General features: G+C 35.6%; 1 protein-coding gene and 1 long non-coding RNA gene across 11 annotated transcripts in view; one reads left to right on the top strand and one right to left on the bottom strand.

Annotated features, from left to right (window-relative positions):
• The window catches only part of USO1 (USO1 vesicle transport factor), an 89020-nt gene that overhangs the window by 41402 nt on the left and 23360 nt on the right, over positions 1-24258 (bottom strand). For 4 of the 6 annotated variants that reach the window (XM_072810619.1, XM_072810620.1, XM_072810623.1 and 1 more), the window contains 4 exons: positions 16156-16232; positions 4628-4728; positions 4107-4209; positions 3711-3766 (listed from right to left, as the gene is read on the bottom strand). In XM_072810619.1, coding sequence (XP_072666720.1) covers positions 3711-3766; positions 4107-4209; positions 4628-4728; positions 16156-16232 — 337 coding nt within the window. The remainder of the gene's footprint in view (positions 1-3710; positions 3767-4106; positions 4210-4627; positions 4729-16155; positions 16233-24258) is intronic. The other 2 variants (XM_072810624.1, XM_072810622.1) reach the window with 1 other exon arrangement.
• The window catches only part of LOC140623891 (uncharacterized), a 58350-nt gene that overhangs the window by 12388 nt on the left and 21704 nt on the right, over positions 1-24258 (top strand). The gene's annotated exons all lie outside the window — the stretch shown is intronic.

Raw genomic sequence — 24258 nt, 5'->3', positions numbered from 1 at the left:
AATTTAAAAAGCCCATGGCCTTCCAGACTTGTTCTACTCATTTTCCTGACTGCCAAGTCTCAAAAGTGAGATGAAAAAAAGGTAAAAGGGGTTATTTTCAGATGTCAAATTCTCCCACTTAATGCTGCCAACTCAAATTTAACCACTAACAAAGGGGGGAAGGAATGCTGTAGAAAGAACACTAAGGCTGAGTTAGATAAAGTGGGTTTTAAAAATGGTTGTCCTAGGGCAGCCCCGGTGGCCCAGCGGTTTAGCGCTGCCTTGAGCCCAGGGTGTGATCCTGGAGACCCAGAATTGAGTCCCATGTCGGGCTCCCTGCATGGAGCCTCCTTCCCCCTCTGCCTGTGTCTCTGCCTCTCTCTCTCTCTTTCTGTCTCTCATGAATAAAGTCTTTAAAAAATAATAATAAAAATAAAAAAAATAAAAATGGCTGTCCATACTAGTTGTGCAACCTTAACTAGATTACATAAATTCTGAATCTTAGGGATGCCTGGGTGGCTCAGCGGTTGAGCATCTGCCTTTGGCCCAGGGCGTGATCCCTGAGTCCCAGGATTGAGTCCCACATTAGGCTCCCTTCGTGGAGTCTGCTTCTCCCTTTGCCTGTGTCTCTGCCTCTCTCCTTGTCATGAATAAATAAAATCTTAAAAAAAAAAAATTCTGAGTCTTAGTATACCCATATGTAAAACAAGGATAATATCTTTGTCATAGGATTTTTATTAGAAGTAAAGGAGATAGGGCCGCCTGGGTGGCTCAGCGACTGAGCATATATGCCTTCGGCTCGGGGCGTGGTCCCATGGTCCTGGGATCAAGTCCCGTATCGGGCTCCTTGAGTGGAGCCTGCTTCTCCCTCTGCCTGTGTCTCTGCCTCTCTCTCTCTCTCTCTGTCTCTCATGAATAAATAAACTATTTAAAAAAAAAGAAGTAGTAGTAGTAAAGGAGATAAAATAACTTCTATGGAAGCTACCAGGTTTATATGTAAATGGCACTTATATTTTTTAAGTTCTCAATACACGTTTATTTTTTCTGACTAAAGAGATACACTGCTCTAATCAAACATACCCACTAAAACGCTATTAAGAATGAAAAGTATGGGCAGCCCCGGTGGCTCAGCGGTTTAGCGCCATCTTCAGCCCAGGGCCTGATCCTGGAGACCTGGGATCGAGTCCCACATCGGGCTCCCTGCATGGAGCCTGCTTCTCCCTCTGCCTGTGTCTCTGCCTCTCTCTCTTTCTCTCTGTGTCTCTCATGAATAAATAAATAAAATCTTAAAAAAAATGAAAAATATACTCATCAGTCATTTAAATTTAAAGTGAACACCAAATCCTTATTTAAAAACTGGTAATTAAAGGCATTTATCTGTTTATTCTGCTTTTCATGTATGAACTATACTTCAGAGTAACAAATTAGACTACTTGATGAAGTTCTTCTTTGAAGATTATAGCTTAATAAGTGTGAAATAATGATAGAATTATAGAAATCATTGTTTTGCAATAATGATAGAATTATAGAAATCATTATTTTGCAACTCTCAACAAAATAACTGATTAAAGCAATGACTATTAATGAATGATCAGATAGAACTTATAAATCTGATGTAAGGTTGATAGAGGATTTATAATGGAGAGATCCAAATCAAATCCACTGATCACTAAAAATGAGACAGCCAAATATTACGTTTCCTTGTGTGTTGCAAAATTAAGTTCACTGTATCATCTAGGAAATATCTCAGCAAAGAGGTGAACCAAAACATAATCAAGGCCTTTAGATAAGTTAGCAGACATAACAATCGGATGTAATGTGAAAACCTTATCTGGACCCCGATCTGAAAAAAACCAACTGTAAAAAATATCTTGGACAAATGCAAAACCTGAATATGAAATGGTTCTTATTGAAACTGAGGACTAAGACATCATGGTTAACTTATTATGTGATACTGGCATTATAGTTCTCTCAGAAAATATATATATAGCATGTATACTAAAGTATGTAATGGCAAAATTATATTGCTTGTTTCGATGCTTTTAAACATTCCAGTCATAAATAAAGGACAGTGGTGAGAGGAGGGGTAGATGAAACAAATATAACAAAATCTTGAAAACTGATAGGTTTAAAGGGCAGGTTTGTCTGTGTTCTACTTTTGTGTGTGTTTACATTTCTCATAATAAAAAATTCAATAACAGAACTACAGTCTATCACCTAGAAGTAAGCTGGTATCTCCTAGGGTTTTTCAATCTTTTTTTATAATTTTTAAGCACTAAGTATCCTAAATAAATAGGATAGTGTCAGTGCGCCTATAGTAAATGACCAACTAATTCTCTAATCCAGATAAAAATTAAGGTTTAAAATATAAAACATGGGCCTAAGAATCTTTAATGATATGCACCTAGGGAGGCTACTCAATGGTGACAACTATCATTGAATACAACTAGAAAGTTGGTTAAAAAAGCAAAAAGAAAATACTTTTTAAAGAATAAAAAAGAAAAAGACATGGGAGTGGAAAAAGGTAGTATATTGTTTCAGGCGATCACAGAGTGCCAATAAGAACCATCAGAGGTGCCGTTTAGTTGCCTCTGGTTTCTGGTGTCAACTGAGGTGTATTATGGTATGTTTTATTACATAAGGTTATAAGAGTAATTATCCACAAAAAATTCAAATGAACATGTTTACTAAACCCAAGAAAAGGTGGCAGTAAAACATAAAAACAAAGAATCTAGAGGTTAAATCCAAAATATAAACTTAATCCCTAATCTTAAATTAATGAAAAGCAACATAAAAAGATAATCTTTTTATCTGTGTCAAATAAAAACTGAGAAAAAAAGTAGGGTGCCTGGGTGGCTCAGTCAGGTTAAGTGTCCAATTTTTTAGCTCAGGTCTTGATCTCAGGGTTGTGAGTTTGAGCCCCACATTGGGTGTGGAGATTACTTAAAAATAAAATCTTTAAAAACATTTTAAGGGACACCTGGGTGGTTCAGAGGTGGGGCGTCTGCCTCCAGCTCGGGGTGTGGTCCCGGAGTCCCAGGATCGAGTCCTCCATTGGTTTCCCTACATGGAGCTGGCTTCTCCCCCTGCCTGTGTCTCTGTCTCTCTCTTTGTGTCTCTCATTAATAAATAAATTAATTAATTTTAAAAAAAGGCATTATACTCTTGACCAAGTTGTAGATAACCACAAAAATGTTTAAGCAACAACAACAACAAAAAAATCAGTCAAACTTATATGCAAATAATAAAATCAATAATAAAAAAATAAATCAGAATGGAAAATAACTACAGAGTTATCATGCTCTATAGTTAAATGAAGATTACAAGGAAAATCATTTGAAATGCATATTCAATCAAGTAAGGTTGAGAATTCCAAACCTAATTCTTAAAGTTTACACAGTTCAACGTTTGGGGATATTTCCTTTACTCTTTCTGGAGGCAGAATTTGGTGTCAATATAACCTTTTAGAAGAGGATGAAAGAAATCCTAAACTTGTGGAAACCATAAATTTGAAGACCAAAATAATCTATGCCAAAATATTAGATAATCAGGAAACAAAAAAATAATGTGATCCTACTGTATATAACTTTAAAAAGGTTTAAAGGATTGGCCAATACCCCCGTTTTCCAAATCTAAATTATGACACTGAATAAGGATCAACAAAGATTTCATTTGCAAAGAGATGGGAAAAAAAAGCTGCATATTCTTAGACTTCTTCGAATTTAACTTACATCATTACGTATGACTTCCCTGGAATCTGCTAATAAGTCCATTAATCTTGAAACACCTAGAACATATAACCATGTGAAAAACAGTGGCAGATCAAAAACAGAAACAGTGATTCAAATTATACAATTTATTAACACATCATTTTAGTCCCCTCTTTAGGAATGATCCTCACTTTTAAATCAAAAATTAAGGGATCCCTGGGTGGCGCAGCGGTTTGGCGCCTGCCTTTGGCCCAGGGCGCGATCCTGGAGACCCGGGATCGAGTCCCACATCGGGCTCCCGGTGCATGGAGCCTGCTTCTCCCTCTGCCTGTCTCTGCGCCTCTCTCTCTGTGACTATCATAAATAAATAAAAAAAAATAAAAAAAAAAAAATAAAAAATTAAGATGAGTCACTTACCCATGGGACTGACTAAAATGATTTGCTGCACCTGAGGTCCTAGCTGTTTTAAAAGAGAAGTAAGAAGCTTCACACCAGGCCAGCGGACATGGAAATCAAATTCCTGTAATATAAGAATTTAAAATATTTAGCATATGTAATTTACATTAAAAAAAATTTTTTTTTCAACTAATAGTACTACCAAAAACTACAAATAAACACAGTTTGGCAAATTTTTAACAAGTAACTTAAGAAATAAAAAGCGATAAAAAGAAAATAGTTAATATAAATTGATTAAACTGTTCCTGACTAGGTGAAATAAAAATGGAAATAAGCAGACAATATTTTTACAAATTATAGTCCTTAAAACATGCATGTGAATCTCTTGCAATTATACAACAAATTTCACCTTAAAAAGGTACGTATGTAAAAAAAAAAAAAAAAAAAAAAAGGTACGTATGTGCTTCCTCAGTAACACTCAAAAGGTAAAAAACAAACAAAAACTTATTAAGATGACAAAAACACCAAGATTCTTTATTTACCTCCAATAAAGATAACAGGAGAGTGACATTTTCCTGCTGCTTAATGAAAATTTCTGTAAACTGGCTTCCGAAATCCTCACTCTGCCTTGTGGAATTTTCTTCTGTAATATTCAAAGAAAAATGTTATTTCAACATGATGCTATGTTATTTTAAAGTATCCTTCTTGTTGAGGGTACTAAGTAGAAATGATAATTTTCTTAGAATAGTGTGGCCGGTCGTGATAGCACAATTATGCTGGAAAGATTATCCTTAAAATAATTTTCAATGTCACTTAAATAAAAGTTATTCTTTAAATGTTTAAATATGATATTCAAAGAAAAGACATCTAGATTTTCACATCTTTTCAAAGACTTTTTTTAGGTTAAACTTCTAATTAGGGCACAAGGGAGCTTAGTAGAGTGGCAGAGATATTCTATCTCAAGTATGATAGAGATTACACTATTATTCACATTTACCAAAACACATAGGACTATACAAAGAGTAAATTTCACTGTGTATAAATTATACCTTCAAACCTCCCTCCCTCTAAAAACATTATTGAACATAGAGTCCTTGTTGACTTGTTACTGTGTTAAATAATTTAATTATAAAATTAAACCAATCATCTGCATATTCTTCAGTATTTTTTCAAAAAATTAACATATATATGTATACTATAAAGTTAATTGGCAATAAAATCAGAATTTGACATTTAATTTTACATTTATTCCTTAAATTATTTTATAATTGTCCTTTAAGACTTAACAGTCTTTAGATTAAACTACGTATTGTTTCAATGTCAAAAAAATATAAAGGACCACTAAAAACTGAAGCAATAATTACCAAAGTAAATAATCATTTAAAATCTGCCTATGTTATATACGCAATTTAGAGATAGCAAATATACTACTCCCATTCCCTCACCCATGCCAGACACAACTAACTCTTTTCCACATATTGCTCCAGGCAGTGACTATAAACCAGTGGAGCTGGCAGTCAATACCCCTCAAATAGTTCTCTTCTAATGTGAGATTTTAATATTAATATACTTTAGAAATGGAAAAAAAAAACCAGCAGATGATAGGAAAAGCAAAAACAATCCAACAGTGACAGTGATGATCACATCTAATTATTTGTAGAAAAAAGACGAGAGCAAAAGTAGAAGTGTTTTTCAATACTAAGTACCCAAATATGCTGGGTTTAGCCTTCAGAAACTCCAGGAAATATTTCTCTTATCTTGTGTCAGTAAAGGAATTAAATGTTTTCAGGCCTTCAAACTACACTACTTAAAAAAACTTCAATTTTGAAAGGATTACTCTGGCAGCTGTGCTGAGAACAGAATGTCAGGGGAACCAGGGGAAGAGAAAGACAATAATCAATAGAGACAAAAAGCAATAATCAAGGAAAGCAGTAAGAATGTCTTAGATCTTAGTGGTAATAATTTTTTTTTTTTTTGAAATTTACCATTTACTGAGACGAAAAACACTGTGAAGAAACAAGCTGATTACAAAGAGAAGTTTCATTTTGGACACGTCAAGTATGTGACACATTATAAAGATTTGAGTAAAGATACCAAGTAAGCAGTTGGATAAAGCTAACCCTAGGTGTCATTAGAGAAGTTTGGGTTGGACATACACATGAGAGTGCTAACCATATAAATGATACTTAAAGTTACAGAACAGTATGATAAAGAGCATCGTATAATACTTCCAGCTAACATCATACTTAATGGTGAAAGACTGAATTCTTTCCACTTGAGAGCAGTAAAGAGGCAAGAATATCCACTTTTACCACTTCTAGTCAACACTGTACAGGAGTGGCATAAGGTAGAAAAAAGAAATAAAAGGCATAACAGATTGGAAAGGAAGAAATAAAACTATATTTACAAGTGATATATTTATGTAAAAATCCTATGAAATCTATAAAAAAGCTATTAGAACTAACAAGTGAGGCGAGCATAATTATGGGATATAAGGTTAATACACAAAATTAACTGCATTTCTATATACTGGCAATGAAAAATTAGAAACCGAAACTTAAAAATAGTACCACTTAAAACAGCACCAAAAACTGTTACAGATTTAGGGATAAATCTGACAAGAGATGTATAAGAATTATGCTTTGAAAGCTCCAAAATGGTACTGAAAGAAATCAAAGGAAGACCTAAATAAACATATTACTGTGTTCCTGCATTAGAACGTGCAATAGTGTTAAGATGTCAGTTTCCCCCAAATCAATCGACAGATTCAACAGCATCTGAATCAAAATCTCAGTCAGCCTTTTATGGTAGAAATTGACAAAGTGATTCTAAGATAAGGGAATGCAAAGAACCTAAAAGAGTGAACAGAACTTTGAAAAGGAATGAAGCTAGAGGACTTCTACTTCATAATTTCAAGATTATGAAGTTAAAGTAAGCGAGACAGTATCCGATTGGCAAAAAGATAGACACACAGACCAATAAAATAGAAAGTCCAGAAACAGACTTACTAGCTCAAACCCAAGTGTAAAACTAGAAACCAAAGACCTAAACACAGGAGTTAAAACTACAAAACTTTTAAAAGAAAACATAGGAGAAAATCTTATTTACTTTATGTTTAGCAAAGAGTTCATAAATAGAAAAGTCTAAATTATAAAATTAAAAAAATCAATAAATTAAAACTTCTGCTTTTCAAAATACAGTGTTCAGAAAATCAACTAGAAGAAAGTATTTGTGAAATAAACATTGCAAAGAATTTGTATCTAGAATATATAAGGAGGGGATCCCTGGGTGGCTCAGCGGTTTAGCATCTGCCTTTGGCCCAGGGCACAATCCTGGAGTCCCGGGATCGAGTCCCACGTCGGGCTCCCAGAGTGGGGCCTGCTTCTCCCTCTGCCTGTGTCTCTGCCTTTCTCTATCATGAATAAATAAATAAATCTTAAAAAAAAAAAGAAAAAGAGCCTTCAACGTTTAAAAAACAAACAATATATAAGGAATTCTTACAACTCAAGTATGAGACAAAAAAAAAAAAAAAAAAAACCCAGTAAAAACAAACAAAAGGGGATCCCTGGGTGGCGCAGCGGTTTAGCGCCTGCCTTTGGCCCAGGGCGCGATCCTGGAGACCCGGGATTGAATCCCACGTCGGGCTCCCGGTGCATGGAGCCTGCTTCTCCCTCTGCCTATGTCTCTGTCTCTCTGTGTGTGACTATCTCTGTGTGTGACTATCATAAATAAATAAAAATTTACAAAAAAAAAAAAATAAAAAAAAAAACCAAAAAAAAACCAAAAAAACCCCCAAAATTTGAATAAACACTTGACCAAAGAAAAGTTACATGGATAACAAACAAAACAAAACAAAAAAAATCATGTAAGTTTTCAATATTATTATTCATTAAAAAATTACAAATTAAAACTACCATGAGATATTATTTCACACCTATTAGAATGGCTAAAAAAATTTTTTTTTTCAAAGATTCCATCCATTCATTTGACAGAGAGAGAGAGAGAGAGAAACACAAGCAGGGGGGAGTGGAAGAGGGAGAAGCAGGCTCCTTGCTGAGCAGGGAACCTGATGTGGGGCTAGATCCCAGGACCTGGAGATCATGATCTGAGCCTAAGGCAGATGCTTAACCGACTGAGCCACCCAGGTGCCCTGAATGGCTAAAATTATAAAAGACTCACCATATCAGGTATTGGAGAGGATGTGGAGGACCTGGAACTCTCATATACTCTTATGCACATTCCAATATAAAATGGTACAACTACTTTGAAAAAAGTTTGGCAATTTCTTCTAAAGCTAAAATACACCTATTACATCACTTAGCCATTCTACTCCTAGGTATTTACTGAAGAGAAATGAAAACATACGTCCACACAAAGACTTGTATGTGAATGTTCACAAAAGCTTTACATGTCATAGCTAAAAACCAGAAACAACCCCAAATAACCAACAACAGGGGAATGAACTAACAAACTGCTGTATATTCATACAACAGAATCATACTCAACAATTATTTATTTATTTTTAAAAGATTTTATTTATTTATGAAAGACGCAGAGAGAGAGAGAGAGGCAGAGACACAGGCAGAGGGAGAAGCAGGCTCCATGCAGGAAGCCTGATGTGGGACTCGATCTCGGAACTCCAGGATCATGCCCTGAGCCAAATGCTCAACCGCTGGGCCACCCAGGTGTCCCTCAACAATTTTTAAAAATTTAACTATTGATATAAACATGGATGAAAATAAAAATAATTATGTTATAGGAAAGAAGTCAGACAAAAAAAAAAACCCAAAAAACAAACAAAGAAGAAAGTATATACTGTATGGTCTCATTTATAAAAAATTCTAGAAAAATGCCAAGTAATCCACAGCAATAAAAGCAGATATGTGACTAAATGAGGCCTATGAAGAGGGATTGATTACAAACAAGCACAAGGGAATTTCTGGATATGTTCATTATTTTGGTGGTGGTGATGACAGTTTCATGGGTTTATACATATGTCAAAACTCATCATATTGTAACTTATGTGCAGTCATTATATTTCAATTATACTTAAAAAATGCTGTTACGGGGCACCTGGGTGGCCCAGTCAGGTAGGCATCCAACTCTTGGTTTTGGCTCAGGTCCCGATTTTGGGTTGTGGGGTAGAGAGCCCAGCCTTGGGCTTAGAATTCTCTGCCTCTCTCTTTCCCCTCCCTGCCCACCTCCCTTGCACTCTCACCTGCATTCTCTCTAATAAATAAATAAAATGAAATCTTAAAAGAAAAAAAAAAGCTGTTGTGAGGGAGAAGAAATCCAAATCTGGTTTTTATTTCGGTGTTGTATATATGGTGGAGAATAAAAACTCAACTATAGGGGAAGACAGTAATATATGTGAGTGAAGCAGGCTGCTATAAGACAACAGGAAGGCTGGAGAGTATATGCCCTGCCTATAGGAAGCAGCAATTGACTGCCAAGTGGGAATGCAGGCCCAGCTGTCATCAGTTTTCAGAATTTTAAAAAATAGAAATCTAAAAATCCAAAATCTCATGTGAGGGGTGCTTAGGTAGCTCATTTGGTTAAGTGTCTGCCTTCGGCTCAGGCCATGATCCCAGGGCTCTGGGAATCAGCCCCGCATTTTCCCCTACTTCTCTCTTTCTTTCTCTCTGCCTGCCCCATCCCCTGCTTGTGCTGTCAAATAAATGAATAAAATCTTAAAAAAAAAAAAAAAAAAAAACACCCCCCCCCCCCTCCCAAAATCTCATGTGAGTGAAAGCTCCCAATCTGATTTACCCCAAAGATACAGATGCAATGAAATGAAATGCTGGGACACCTGCACTCCGATGTCTATAGCAACAATGTCCACAATAGCCAAACTATGGAAGGAGCCTCGGTGTCCATCGAAAGATGAATGGATAAAGAAGATGTGGTTTATGTATACAATGGAATATTACTCAGCCATTAGAAACGACAAATACAAAAAAAAAAAAGAAAAAAAAGAAAAAAAAAGAAACGACAAATACCCACCATTTGCTTCGATGTGGATGGAACTGGAGGGTATTATGCTGAGTGAAATAAGTCAATCGGAGAAGGACAAACATTATATGGTCTCATTCATTTGGGGAATATAAATAATAGTGAAAGGGAATAAAAGGGAAAGGAGAAAAAATGAGTGGGAAATATCAGAAAGGGAGACAGAACATGAGAGACTCCTAACTCTGGGAAACGAGGGGTGGTGGAAGGGGAGGTGGGGGGGGGGTGGTTGGGGTGACTGGGTGACAGGCACTGGGGGGGCACTTGATGGATGAGCACTGGGTATTTATTCTATATGTTGGCAAATTGAACACCAATAAAAAATAAATTTATAAAAAAATAAAAAAGAAAGCTCCCAATTTGTAATACTGGCAACTTATTTAAATTATCTCAAATATTAAGTGGGTCACACAACCTTGCTTGTAAGACAGACAATGCCCTATGGCCAAAAGATTGTTGATCTCTAGAGAAAAGCTCAAAATAAAAATCATTGAATTTGGGAGAATATTATTAAAACTAATCTAAAATGGAAGGGAAAAAAACATATGGACTTAATGAATTCTTCCTATGAAATGTTTTTTAAAATGGTGAAAAGTTTTTATGTGGATAAATGCAAATAACTAAGCTAGGGGTTTAAGCCTCGGTTAGTTATTTCTCAAAATGCAGGACAGTGTGGCATGTTATCAAGTATTTGATGAAAACAACTGCCTTTGCACAAATGTATTTGTATTAAACAAAGTTGAATAGGTTTCTTTACTGCAGAATTCTCAGCACTTAATATACTAATGTAAATTTTGTGATGCTTCAGAGAGGAATACAGTATGTAAAGTTTATTTAACTATGGGCCCTTTTAATACAGAGGACTCTGAGACTTTTATGCTACACCTTACGAAATGCAAGTTTAACCCAAGAAACTGTTTAATTCAATATCTGCATTGAGCACAAGCTAAAAACTTGGCAAGAATAAGAGTTAACACATTTGATTTTTTTTCTGTAAACTCCTTAAAATACTGCGGCTTAACAGTATATAATTAAGATCAATGTTTTGAACTGAACTAGTAAAATATAATCCTGTTCCAAGAATCTAAATGGTACTGCTCCAACTAAATGGTACTTTGTTACTATAGTGAACATAAATCTAAGATAGTTCTATCAAATTAAAGATTGCTTTCTTACAAGTCCTTATTGTATACCTCTGGAAATATTTTAGTCCTATTTATATGACTGGCTTTAAACAAAATATGTATATATATTTTTATTCTTCAAATGTTTATTTACAGTTTTAATTTCTCCAGAAATATAAATAATATTTTAAAACATTTCTGGGGGGAATGCCTGCATGGCTCAGTCTCAGTCGGTTAAGAGATCAACTCTTGATTTTGCCTCAGGTAATAATCTCAGTAGGGCTCTGTGCTGGGCCTGGAGCCTACTTAAGATTCTCTCTTCCCCTTTGCCTCTCCTTCCACTTCTCCACTTGAAAAATGCACTTTCACATGCTCTCTTTCTCTTTCTCAAAGGAAAAAAAAAAAGAGAGGAAAAACCAAAAAAACATTTCTTGACCCTGTTTTGGAATTCTACTCCATATCAAGTTCATAACCATATTACAGAAGACAACACTGCTTTATAGAAAGAGATATTCTAGTAAAAGTAGTCCTAACTCATGGTGAAGGAGTATCAAGTAATCTTTGACACTGTGCTCAATTAAACAAGCACATTGTATTTTTAATGTTTGTCTAAATCTTCCATAAACTAGTTATGTAAATTATAAGACTTACTAAAGATAATCTAGTCAGAAAAATGGTCATTATTTATTAAATCAGAAATCTATTTAACAAACTAGAATTTAAATAAAAATTTGAAACAAAACAAAAGGAAAACAAATCTATGGGGTACTTAAAAAAAAAAAGCATAATAAAAAAATTGTTGGAGCACTGGGTGGCACCATTGGTTAAGCATTCAACTCCTGGGTTTCAGCTCAGGTTGCGACCTCAGGGTCCTGAGATCAAGCCCCAAGTCAGGCTCTGCACTCAGCACAGAGTCAGCTTGAGATTCTGTCTCCCTCTCCCTTGACCCTCCTGCTCATGTTCTCTTTCTCTAAAATAAATAAATCTTAAAAAAAATTTACTGTTATCCTACTTACTAGATGATATTATATACATTACATGATCTCTGGGCTTCTATTTTTTCATCTTAAATTAATTTTTCTCACCTTTAGAAAAGAGAAAAATACCACCTACCTCACAGGCTACTTTGAGGCTCAAATAAGATAATGGACACAAAAGCACTGTAGATTTTAAAGCTCTGTCCAAAAATGATGAAACAACAATGGAAACAACTACGACTAAAATCTATTATCTAGTAAGGAAATCAGTTTATTTTCACAAGAGTAAAGGCATAAAACTTTGGTATTTTCTGCTTTCAAACAAGGGGTTCTAACGTCTCAAAGAGGGCTCCTGAGTGGCTCAATCAGTTAAGCATCTGCCTTTGGCTTAGGTCATGATCCTGGAGTCCCAGGATCAACTCCCACATCTGGCTCCCTGCGTGGCGGGGAGTCTGCTTCTCCCTTTACACCTCCTCCACTCATGCTGGCTCACACTTTCTCCTTCTTGCTCTCTCTCTCTCAAATAAATAAAATAAATATCTTTAAAAAACAAAACAAAAAACAAATGTCACAAAGGTAAGGCTATATACTTTATATAGCTATATATAAGGCTATACATGTTATAATAACACTTTAATAAGTTAGTTTTTTGTTAAGTACAGTTAACTTTGTTATATACTATTTTAAACCTATTTTATTTAGATAAGGATATTCCCTTCCTCATTTTTAAAAAGTTAAGGTTCTCAGGAAAAATGGCAAAACAAAATAAAATAAAATGTCATTACTTTAATTATGAGGAAAAGAAATATTAATATTAAATATAAATGGAACTTGAAACAGACTACCAGAAAAAGGAAAAACAATATTGGTGAGTTCTACGAGTTAATATAAAAAATGTCACTAACCAAACACTGTGCATGCATTATTTTAAAGGGACAATATCAATATATAAGTGTTTTCTAACCTGGAATACCTTTTCAGTTCTTGTTGAATACATGTAAAATTTATATATATACATATGTATGTATACATATTCAAACATTTTTATTTTTTTTCAAACATTTTTATTTTTAAATAAAAATTCTTAAAAATTTTCTCCAAGAAGTATACAAACAAGTAATTTGAATAAGCTATCCTGCCAGAGAAAAGGCTTTACTGTTGTTTAAAGATGCACTATTTTCTGTGTTCTAGACAATAAATAAATTTAGTAGCTACAGAAAAAATTAATAGCAGTTATCAGATTATCAAACATTTCCCTTTAATTAGGGAATTCTTATATAGTGAAACAAATCTCTTTTTTTACCAACCAGAAAAAATAATCACTTGACAGTGCCTTTTATATTACCAGGAATTATGCCTAAAAGCATCAAGCATATGTAAATGCAATCTTTTACCTTCCACATCATCTGAAAAGGTAGATAAAAATAAATAAAAAGTGGACAATGAAGAAAACAGTTTCTATGTTGAATATTTACAATAAAATAAATAAGAGCTTAAAAATGTCAAATAAGCAATAAAATCTCTTGAAGAAGAGACTCAACCATTTTATTCAAATATCTGATACAGCCTGAAAGAAATCTAGCATATACTATATATTCAGGATTGTGAGACAGATTTATTATTAAATAAAGGACTGTAAATATCCTCAAGGTGAAGAACTGTAAAAGGGAGTTCATTATGTCAGCAAAGAATTGATGAAATAGTAGAGAAAAAGTATCAATAATGGAATGGAAGGGCATATTTCTCAATATCTAGATTTTTTTAAATTGGAACTTTCAGGATAAGCACATTTTCAGAACATAGTTTAAGTTCCTATTTTAATCTTCCCCAGAAAAAGTGATTCTACCACTTTTTCCCCAAAGAACTGTTTATCTTGTTTTGTCCAAATAATCATTTTTGGATGCTGAATTAAAAATAAAGAGCCCAAACACAGAGACAAACAAAAAATTGGACTCTAAATACGATTAAGTTATAAATTTATAATGAGGAAAAACCACCTAATTAAAAATACTGCTGCTACACAACTTTTTAAAACACAAAAATTATCTGCTACAGACTAGAAAAAGAGCTAAATTCTAATCTGAAACTAAAAAAAAAAAAAAAAAAAAAAAAAAAAGAAAGAAAATGTCTTTTATTTTAATGTGTTCTAACAGGTGTGTTGCACCTAATTTTCTCATCTAAGAAATAACTAGGAAGATAAGTATCTTTTTCTTCAAAGTGTGTTCTTGTGTATATTGCATTCAAATATCATCCTTGACTGACAGCTTCTTATTCCATGGGTATCAAATCATGTTTACTAAAGATTTTTTCAGGGTGCCTGAGTGGCTCAGTTAAGTGTCTGCATTCTGCTCAGGTCTCTGGGATAGAGCCCCATGTTGGGCTTCCTGTTTAGCGGGAAGTCTGCTTCTCCCTCTCCCTCCACCCATCCTCCCCACTCATGCTCTCTCTCTCAAATAAATAAAACCTTAAAAAAAAAAAAAGAAAGTTTTTTCACCCCTGAGAAATTTATGAAGTTGTAAATTAGATATCACAGAAAAATAAATATTTAAGAAAAGATATTTAAGTCCAAAAAATTGTGACCATTTGACATGACCCAGTTTCAAATGTTCCTATTACTGATATTCAGTGAAGTTATTTCTGCTTTTTTATCATAATAATATATGTATAAACTTATAATTATCTACATTACTTTATAATTTGCCTACTTAGAATTAAGAGGTCTTATAACTATAATCTAAATTAGACTTCTGAAATACACAAATATGCCCATCTTTCTGGTTGTCTAGAATAATGAAACACCCACTATACCCCTTCAACAGCCAATCTGATGTGAAGAATTCATTCTTCAACAGCCCTGTCAAATGTTACTCAATGAACATGCTTTTTTACAATATATAGAAAGAAATGTATGTAGACTTCTAGTTAAGTATTTCGCATACTGACAATAAAGTAAAATGACAGACTAGTTTATTTTTAAAATGTAAGTAATTTGAAACAAAAATAGGAAAAGAAAGATGTACCAAAGTGTGTGAATTTTGAACTGATTAGTATTATTTCACACCAGACTAATATAAAAAAACTTTCTAATTTAATAAGTTGTTGCTCTTTATAAATTAACAAAAGTTTATGTTAAAAGTTTAAGTATTTATGAGGGAAAATCCCTCTAATTTCATATTGCTCACCAGATAATAACATAAAAGTTTGTTTTTTTAATAGCCAAAAATGATTTATTCAATCCAAAATTACTAATATTCATCCGGTCTAACTAAAACCAAACACAAAAAGTGGGCAAAATATTTTATAGGGATGCCTGGGTGGCTCAGTTGGTTAAGAAAATGCCTTTGGCTCAGGTCATGATGCCAGAGTCCTGGAATCGAGCTCCATATTGGGGCTCCTTGCTCAGTAGGGAGTCTGCTTCTCCCTCTCTCTGCCCTCTGTCTGCTCGTACTCTTATCGCGCTCTCTCTAATAAAATAAATAAAAAATCTATCTATATATACATTTATATATATGTGTATATATATACACACACACATACATTATAAAAAAGGTATGCCTGTGTGGTTCAGTTGGTTAAGTGCTTTTTTTTTTTCATGCAGATCTTGAACTCCTGACACCTGAGATCAAGACCTGAGCTGAGAATAAGAGTTGGATGCTTAACCAACTGAGCTACCTAGGTACTCTGTAAGCATCTGACTCTTGAAAGAAAGAAGATATTTTATAAAAAAGACTCTGAGTCCATCTCCAAACAACATTCAAAGCAATCATTTTAAATACTTTTCTAGGACTAAGCCTATGTCTCTCCTTTATTGGTTAAAAAAGAAAAAACCCTTATAAATAAACTTATAGAATAAATTTACCTTTAAAACCTGCAAAATTAGTACAATTCCAGGACATATAGCATATGCTATTTTAAGCACAGAAAAACACAATAAAAGAAAAAAAAACATAACAAACTTACCTACTTCTTCTTCTTCATCATTAGATATTATATTGTATAGTGTATCCAAGGCATAACCTATTATTTCAGAATCCGAACTATAAAAAAGAAATTATTACACTTATAAACTGCTAAAGTTAGAGTGCAAACTTTATGACCATTTTTAGATAGTTATTTAGCAAGACTGTATAACACATTAATCTAAAATCTATGCTAAGAAAATATCAGAGTGCAAACTTAAAGAATATATAAAGGTTACTTATAGTAGTGGAAGATTAGAGGTAACCTAAATGTGTAATAGAAAAAAAAAAAGTATAGCAGCAATGAAATACAGTATTTTATTTATTTTATTTTATTTTTTTAATTTTTATTTTATTTTATTTATTTATGATAGCCACACAGTGAGAGAGAGAGAGGCAGAGACATAGGCAGAGGGAGAAGCAGGCTCCATGCACCGGGAGCCCGACGTGGGATTCGATCCCGGTTCTCCAGGATCGTGCCCTGGGCCAAAGGCAGGCGCTAAACCGCTGCACCACCCAGGGATCCCGAAATACAGTATTTTAAAGAATGTTTAATGACATGGTTATTAAAACACCCTTCATATAATGCCAGTAGAAAAAAATTAAATATAAAATTTTTTTAATAAAATTTAATGTACAGAATGATTCCATTTAGCCAAAAATACATATACAAAAAAAAAAAACAAAAAAAACAAAAAAAAACAAAAAAAACAAAAATACATATACATTCCTGTGTGGTCTATATATGTATTTTAAAAACAACTTATAAATAAACTTGTAAGGTAAATTCTACTTTAAAATCAGCAAAATTAGTATAATCCAAGTAATTCTATGGGTATGTGTTTATGTTTATATATGTGTTTTGTGATATTTATATTTAAGTGTTATCCCTAGTTGGACTACTAGAACTTGTTTCCCTGCCCTACACTTTATTTTCTAAAAACAAACAAACAAACACACAATCAAAACAAAAGCTTAATGGTAAATATACTATTTATAAAACCAAGGAATATGAGACTGTAGTTGTTGAAACAAATTTTGAAAGCATGATGGATGATGATGGCATTTAGAGTAGAGAGCAGGAGCGAGACACAGGTCACAAAGATTCAGTGAATACGAAGAAATGATTAGGAGTGATAAATGAAAGATGATGGACAAAGTGGATCACAATCAGAAGATGTAAATCTCAAATAAAGTAGGTCTTAAAAATTAATTTTTAAAAAGATTTTATTTATTTGACAGAGAGAGAGAGAGCGCACAAGTGCACACACAAGCAGGGAGAAAGGGGGAAGCAGACTCTGCTGAGGAGGGAGCCCACCATGGGGCTCGATCCCAGGGATCATGGCCTGAGCAGAAGGCAGATGCTTAACTGACTGGGCCACCCAGGCACCTGTAAAAATTACTACTTATAAAGATTATTATTTATTTTGTTTTTGAGAAATTTTGAGAAGCAACTTTTAAGAGAATATTAAGGAACTAGGAAATGGAACTCAAAATGGTAAAGAGAATCTATGAAAATCCCAGAACATTAGATGCAATGGTGAAAATCTGTACTCTTTCCACCTAAGATCAGGAAAAATAAAAAGACAGGTACCCCAATTAGAAATAAGCAAAGGGGCACCTGGGTGGCTCAGTCAATTAAGTATCTTCCTTCTGCTCAGGTCATCATCCTGGGTCCTGGAACTGAGCCCTGTGTCGGGCTCCCAGTTCAGGGAGGAGCCTACTTCTCCCTCTCCCTCTAAGTAAGATGCCTTACTCGCTCTCTCTCTCTCAAATGAGTAAATAAAAAATATGAAAAAGAAAAAAACAGGCAAAGGATTGAACATACATTTCTCCAAAAAAAAAAGGATACAAATGGTCAAAAACACATGAAGAAGTGCTCAAAATAATTAGTCATTATGTAAACACAAATCAAAACCAAATGAGACACCAAGTTGCAGTCATTAGGTGGCTGTTAAAGGAAGGAAAAAAAAAAAAGACAGTAACAAATGTTGGTGAGGAGAAACTGGGCTTTCAAAAACACTGCTGGTGGGAACATAAATGATGCAAGCCTATGGAAGTTTGGCAATTCCTCAAAAAGTCAAACATGGAGGGATGCCTCGGTGGCTCAGTACTTGAGCATCTGCCTTTGGCTCAGGTGATCCTGGGGTCCTGAGATTGAGTCCTGCATCAGACTCCCCACAGGGAACCTGCTTCTCCCTCTGCCTATGTCTCTGCCTGTCTGTGTCTCTCATAAAGAAATTTTAAAAATCTCTCTTTTTTTTTTAAGATTTCATTTATTTATTCATGAGAGGCACAGACAGAGAGGCAGAGACACAAACAGAGGAAGAAGCAGGCTTCATGCAGGGAGCCTGATGCGGGACTCGATCTGGGACCCCGGGATCACTTCCTGGGCCAAAGGCAGGCACTAAACCACTAAGCCACCCAGGGATCCCTACATCTTAAAAATCTTAAAAAAAAAAAAAAAAGTTAAACATGGAGTTACTGCATGACTTGACAGTTGCATTCTTATATATAAAACACACATTCACATAAAAACTAGTACATGAAAATTCATAGCAGCACTGTTCATAATAGCCAATAAATGAAAATAGCCCCAATGTTCATCAACTGACAGATGGGTAAACAAAATGAGGTACATGATTACAATGGACTATTGAGCCATAAAAAGGGATAAAATACTAATACATGTTACAACATGGATGAACCTTGAAATAATGTACTAAGTGAAAGAAGCCAGACACAAAAGCCACATATTACATGATTCCGTGTATACACAATGTCCCAAATGGTCAAACCTACAGGCACAGGGATACCTGGGTGGTTCAAGTGGTTAAGAGACCAACTCCTGATTTCGGCTCAAGTCATGAAATCAGGGAGATCAAGCTCCAAGTTGGGCTCGTCCTGGGTGTAGAGCTTGCTTAAGATTCCTTCTCTTCTCTCTCCCTCTGCCCCTCCTGTCTCAAAGAAACCACTAAGGGATGGCTGGGTTGCTCAGAGGTTGAGCGTCTGCCTTTGGCTCTGGGCATGATCCCGGCGTCCAGGATCAAGTCTCACACTGGGCTCCTTATGGGGAGCCTCTTTCTCTCTTTCTCTCTCTGCCTATGTCCCTGACTCTCTCTCTCTCTCATGAATAAATAAATAAAACCAAGAAAGAAAAGAAAGAAAGAAAGAAAGAAAGAAAGAAAGAAAGAAAGAAAGAAAGAAAGAAAACAAGACAAGACAAGACAAGACAGAAAGCCCTAAAAATCTATAGACACAGAAAGTAGATTAGGGGTTACCAGGCATTGGAGGGAGGAGGGTACAGGAAATGATGGCTAATGGATACAGGATTTCTTTTGATGTGATGAAAATGTTCTGGATTTTGGGGCACCTGGCTAGCTATGTTGTTGAGTTCAAGCCCCATGTTGAGTGTAGAGATTGCTTAAAAATAAAATCTTAGGAAAAAAAAAAGAAAAAAAATGTTCTGGATTTAGATGGTTGTGATGGTTTCACAACTCTGAGAATTACTAAATCCACTGAAATGTATACTTTTAAAGCCTGAACTTTATGGTATACAAATTATATCTCAATTTATTTTAGTTATTATTTTAAAATATTTTCTTTATTTATTCATGAGAGAGACAGAGAGAGAGAGGCAGAGACACAGGCAGAGGGAGAAGCAGCCTCCATGCAGGGAGCCCAATACTTGATCCCAGGTCTTCAGGACCACACCCTGGGCTGAAGGCGGCGCCAAACCGCTGAGCCACCCGGGCTACCCTATATCTCAATTTTTAAAATTACTATCTAGGTGTCATGGTTCAGAAACTAAGACATTAGACAACTTTCAGGCTCTGAGTGTAGGATTTATGAGAATGAACAGTCTCTCCCCAGCATGACTATAAGAGAAGCAGATTCATGGACAGAGGGAGTGTTTCAAGCCATGTCAAGAAAGGGAACATACTCTATATGATGCAGCCAAGGATGAAGAGGATTCAGTGGAAGAATTCTAAGAGTGTTAGTTGGAAAAGCCAGGAGAAGAAGTGTAAAACAGTAATGAAGAGGGGTGCCAGGCTGGTCCAGTCCGTTGAGGATACAACTCTTGGTCTCCAGGGTCAGGAGTTAGAGCCCCAGGTTACTTAAAACAATAACAAAACAAACAAACAAACAAAAACACAGTAATGAAGAGGAGACTTGGAAAGAGATGGGTGTGGAGCACAGACCTTTGCATTTCAGGAAGTTAAAAAAGAAAAGAACTCAGAACACTTTGGAAACAGCAATAAAGTATCAGGCAAATTGAAAGGTAATTTAATTTAGCACAAGAAAGGGAATGAAATACAAGAAGGGAATGCAACTCATAGAAGCTCAGCTTTGTTGTCCAAGAGGCACAATAAAACACCAAGTAGCCCTTAACATGATACAATTATGAGTTTGCACATTCACCAGTTAATGGTACACCTTACTTCTAAGCATGGTGCCTGACACTAAGTAAATGTGCAGTGAATGTTTTTAAAAATCAATTTCTTTACCTCTATATCAAGAATAATATCTACACATTTTTTAGCTGTGCACTTAAAACGACAATAAAGGTCACCTTACATTACAGGGAGTATTCTATTTTCCATACTGAGATGTTAGTCATTTCATTACTAACTTTCTAAGTCCCAATGACCAAATGTATACATGGAATAAAAAAGAAAAAAATATAAATTATATGTATGTATAATCATTACACAAGTTTTTTTCATCTTAAGATCCATTTTCTCTAACTTGGAATATTATTTAAAGCAGATAACAAACTTTAGTTTACTATAATTGTTTTCAAATGATGCTATAACAAATTACCATAAACTTAATGGCTCAAACAATACAAATATATTATCTTAAAGTTCTGCAAGCCAGAGGTCTGAAATGAGTCTCCCTAGACAATAATCAAGGTCTCAGCAGAGCTGCCTTCTTTTCTATAGGATCTAGGGGAAAATCTGTTTCTGTGCCTTTTGCAGTCTCTAGTGGTCCCATTCCTCCATCTTCAAAGCCAGCAATGACAGGTGGAGATCTTCTCATATCACCTCATTCTGACCTCCTCTTTTGCATTCCTGTTCCACTTCTAAGAAACTTTGGGATTAACACTGGACCCACCGGAATAACCCAGGATAATCTCTCCATCTCAAAGTCCTTAATCACACCTGCAAAGTCCCTTTTGCCCTCCAAGGTAAGATTCACAGTTTGTGGTAATTGAGATGTAAACATCCTTGGGGGGCTATTATTCTGCTTACCACAGTTAATCAATACGATGTTAATAAAACAGTCCTAACACATCCAAAGCATTTATTCAAATGTATTAGAATTATTTGGCTTTGAAAACATAGCCAATGTGGGTTGTACTGTCTGAAAAGAGGAAAGTTCCTAACTTGTATGAACGAACAGCTGGGTATTAGAGAAATATAACTGAAAAAAGAGGCTCTGAGGTTAAACAAGCAATACTAACACTTTTAAAAAGCTTATCTGCTTTGCTTTGTTTAAAGACCTGGGGCACCTCGGTGGCTCAGTGGTTGAGCATCTGACTTTGGCTCAGGTCATGATCCCAGGGTTTTTGGACTGAGTCCTGCATAAAGCTCTCTGGAGGGAGCCTGCTTCTCCCTCTGCCTATGCCTCTGCCTATCTGTGTTTCTCATGAATAAATCAATGAAACCTTAAAAAAAACAAAAAACGTTAGACCTCACATTTCACTGAGCTGGTAAAAGGCATTAAGTTAAAAAAAAGGGAAGTCAGGGCAAGCTGGTGGAGGAGTGGGGTCCTTAGCTCACCAGCCCCACCAACTTACCTAGAAAACTTTCAAACCATCCTGAACACCTATGATATCGACCTGAGATTTAAAGAGATAAGTCATATAAACTGAAGAATTAAGAGAAATCACTAGTAGAATCAGAGCTTTCTAAACACGGCACTTGCAACAGTTTGAGCCAAGAGGGAAGCAGGGTACTGTAGAAGATGGGAAGTTATTTAACAATTTTTTAAAATTAATAATTATTTATATTAAAACTTCACCCTAGGAAAGCCTGGGTCAGTAGTTGAGCGCCTGCCTTCAGCTCAGGGTGTAATCCTGGAGTCAGAGGATCGAGTCCCACATCCGGCTCCCTACATAGAGCCTACTCCCTCTGCCTCTGTCTCTGCCTCTCTCTCTCTGTGTCTATCATGAATAAATAAATAAAATATTTTTAAAAAATAATTAATTAAAGAAATAAAACTTCACCCTAATGTTTCTACTAAGTATTTGAACAACAACAACAACAACAACAAAAAACAGAACTCAGGATATAAAATCATCAATGCCCAGAAATCAGTGGCATTTTTCTAAACTAATAACAATGAGACTGAAGAAAGACAAATTAAAGAATCAATCCCATTTACAATTGCACCCAAAAGCATAAAATACCTAGGAATAAACCTAACCAAAGAGGTAAAGGATCTATACCCTAAAAACTACAGAACGCTTCTGAAAGAAATTGTGGAAGACACAAAGAGATGGAAAAATATACCATGCTCATGGATCGGAAGAATTTGTATTGTGAAAATGTCTATGCTACCCAGGGCAATTTACACATCCAATGCAATCCGTATCAAAATACCATGGCTTCCTTCAGAGAGTTGGAACAAATCCTCTTAAGATTTGTGTGGAATCAGAAAAGACCCCGAATAGCCAGGGAAATATTGAAAAAAGAAAACCAGAGCCGGGGGCATCACAATGCCAGATTTCAGGTTGGACTACAAAGCTGTGGTCATCAAGACAGTGTGGTACTGGCACAAAAACAGACACATAGATCAATGGAACAGAACAGAGAACCCAGAAGTGGGCCCTCAACTCTATGGTCAACTAATACTCGACAAAGCAGGAAAGCATATTCCCTGGAAAAAGGACAGTCTCCTCAGTAAATGGTGCTGGGAAAATTGGACAGCCACGTGCAGAAGAAGGAAACTAGACCATTCTCTTACACCAGACACAAAGATAAACTCAAAATGGTGAAAGATCTAAATGTCAGACAAGAATCCATCAAAATCCTAGAGGAGAACCCAGGCAACACCCTTTTTGAACTTGGCCACAGTAACTTCTTGCAAGATACATCTATGAAGGCAAGGGAAACAAAAGCAAAAATGAACTACTGGGACTTAATCAGGATAAAAAGCTTCTGCACAGCAAAAGAAACAGTCAACAAAACTAAAAGACAACCTACAGAATGGGAGAAGATATCTGCAAATGACATACCAGATAATGGGCTAGTATCCAAGATCTATAAAGAACTTATTAATAAACTCAACAGCAAAGAAACAATCCAATCATGAAATGAGCAGAGACATGAACAGAAATTTCACCAAAGACATACACATGGCCAACAAACACATGCATAGATGCTCCGCATCACTTGCCATCAGGGAAATACAAATCAAAACCACAATGAGATACCACCTCACCCCAGTAAGAATGGTGAAAATTAACAAGACGGGAAACAACAAATGTGGAGAGGATGTGGAGAAAGGGGAACCCTCTTCCACTGTTGCTGGGAATGTGAACTGGTGCAGCCACTCTGGAAAACTGTGTGGAGGGTCTTCAAAGAGTTAAAAATAGAACTACCCTACGACCCAGCAATTGCACTGCTGGGGATTTACCCCAAAGATACAGATGCAGTGAAACGGCAGGACACCTGCACCCCAATGTTTATAGCAGAAATGTCCACAATAGGCAAACTGTGGAAGGAGCTTCGGTGTCCTTCGACAGATGAAGGGGTAAAGAAGACGTGGTCTATATAATATGCAATGGAATATTATTACTCAGCCATTAGAAATGACGAATACCCACCATTTGCTTCAATGTGGATGGGACTGGAGGGTATTATGCTGAGTGAAGGAAGTCAATTGGAGAAGGACAAACATTATATGGTTTCATTCATACGGGGAATATAAAAAATAGTAAAAGGGATTAAAGGGGAAAGGAGAGAAAAGGAGTGGGAAAGGAGTGAGGAAGGGAGAGAAAGGAGTGAGGGTGACAGAACATGAGAGACACCTAACTCTGGGAAACGAACAAGGGGTGGTGGAAGGGGAGGTGGGCGGGGCGATGGGGTGACTTGTT

Source organism: Canis lupus, chromosome 33 (genome assembly GCF_048164855.1).
Source record: "Canis lupus baileyi chromosome 33, mCanLup2.hap1, whole genome shotgun sequence".
Lineage (NCBI taxonomy): Eukaryota > Metazoa > Chordata > Mammalia > Carnivora > Canidae > Canis > Canis lupus.
This window is presented reverse-complemented; position numbering and strand designations above follow the sequence as displayed.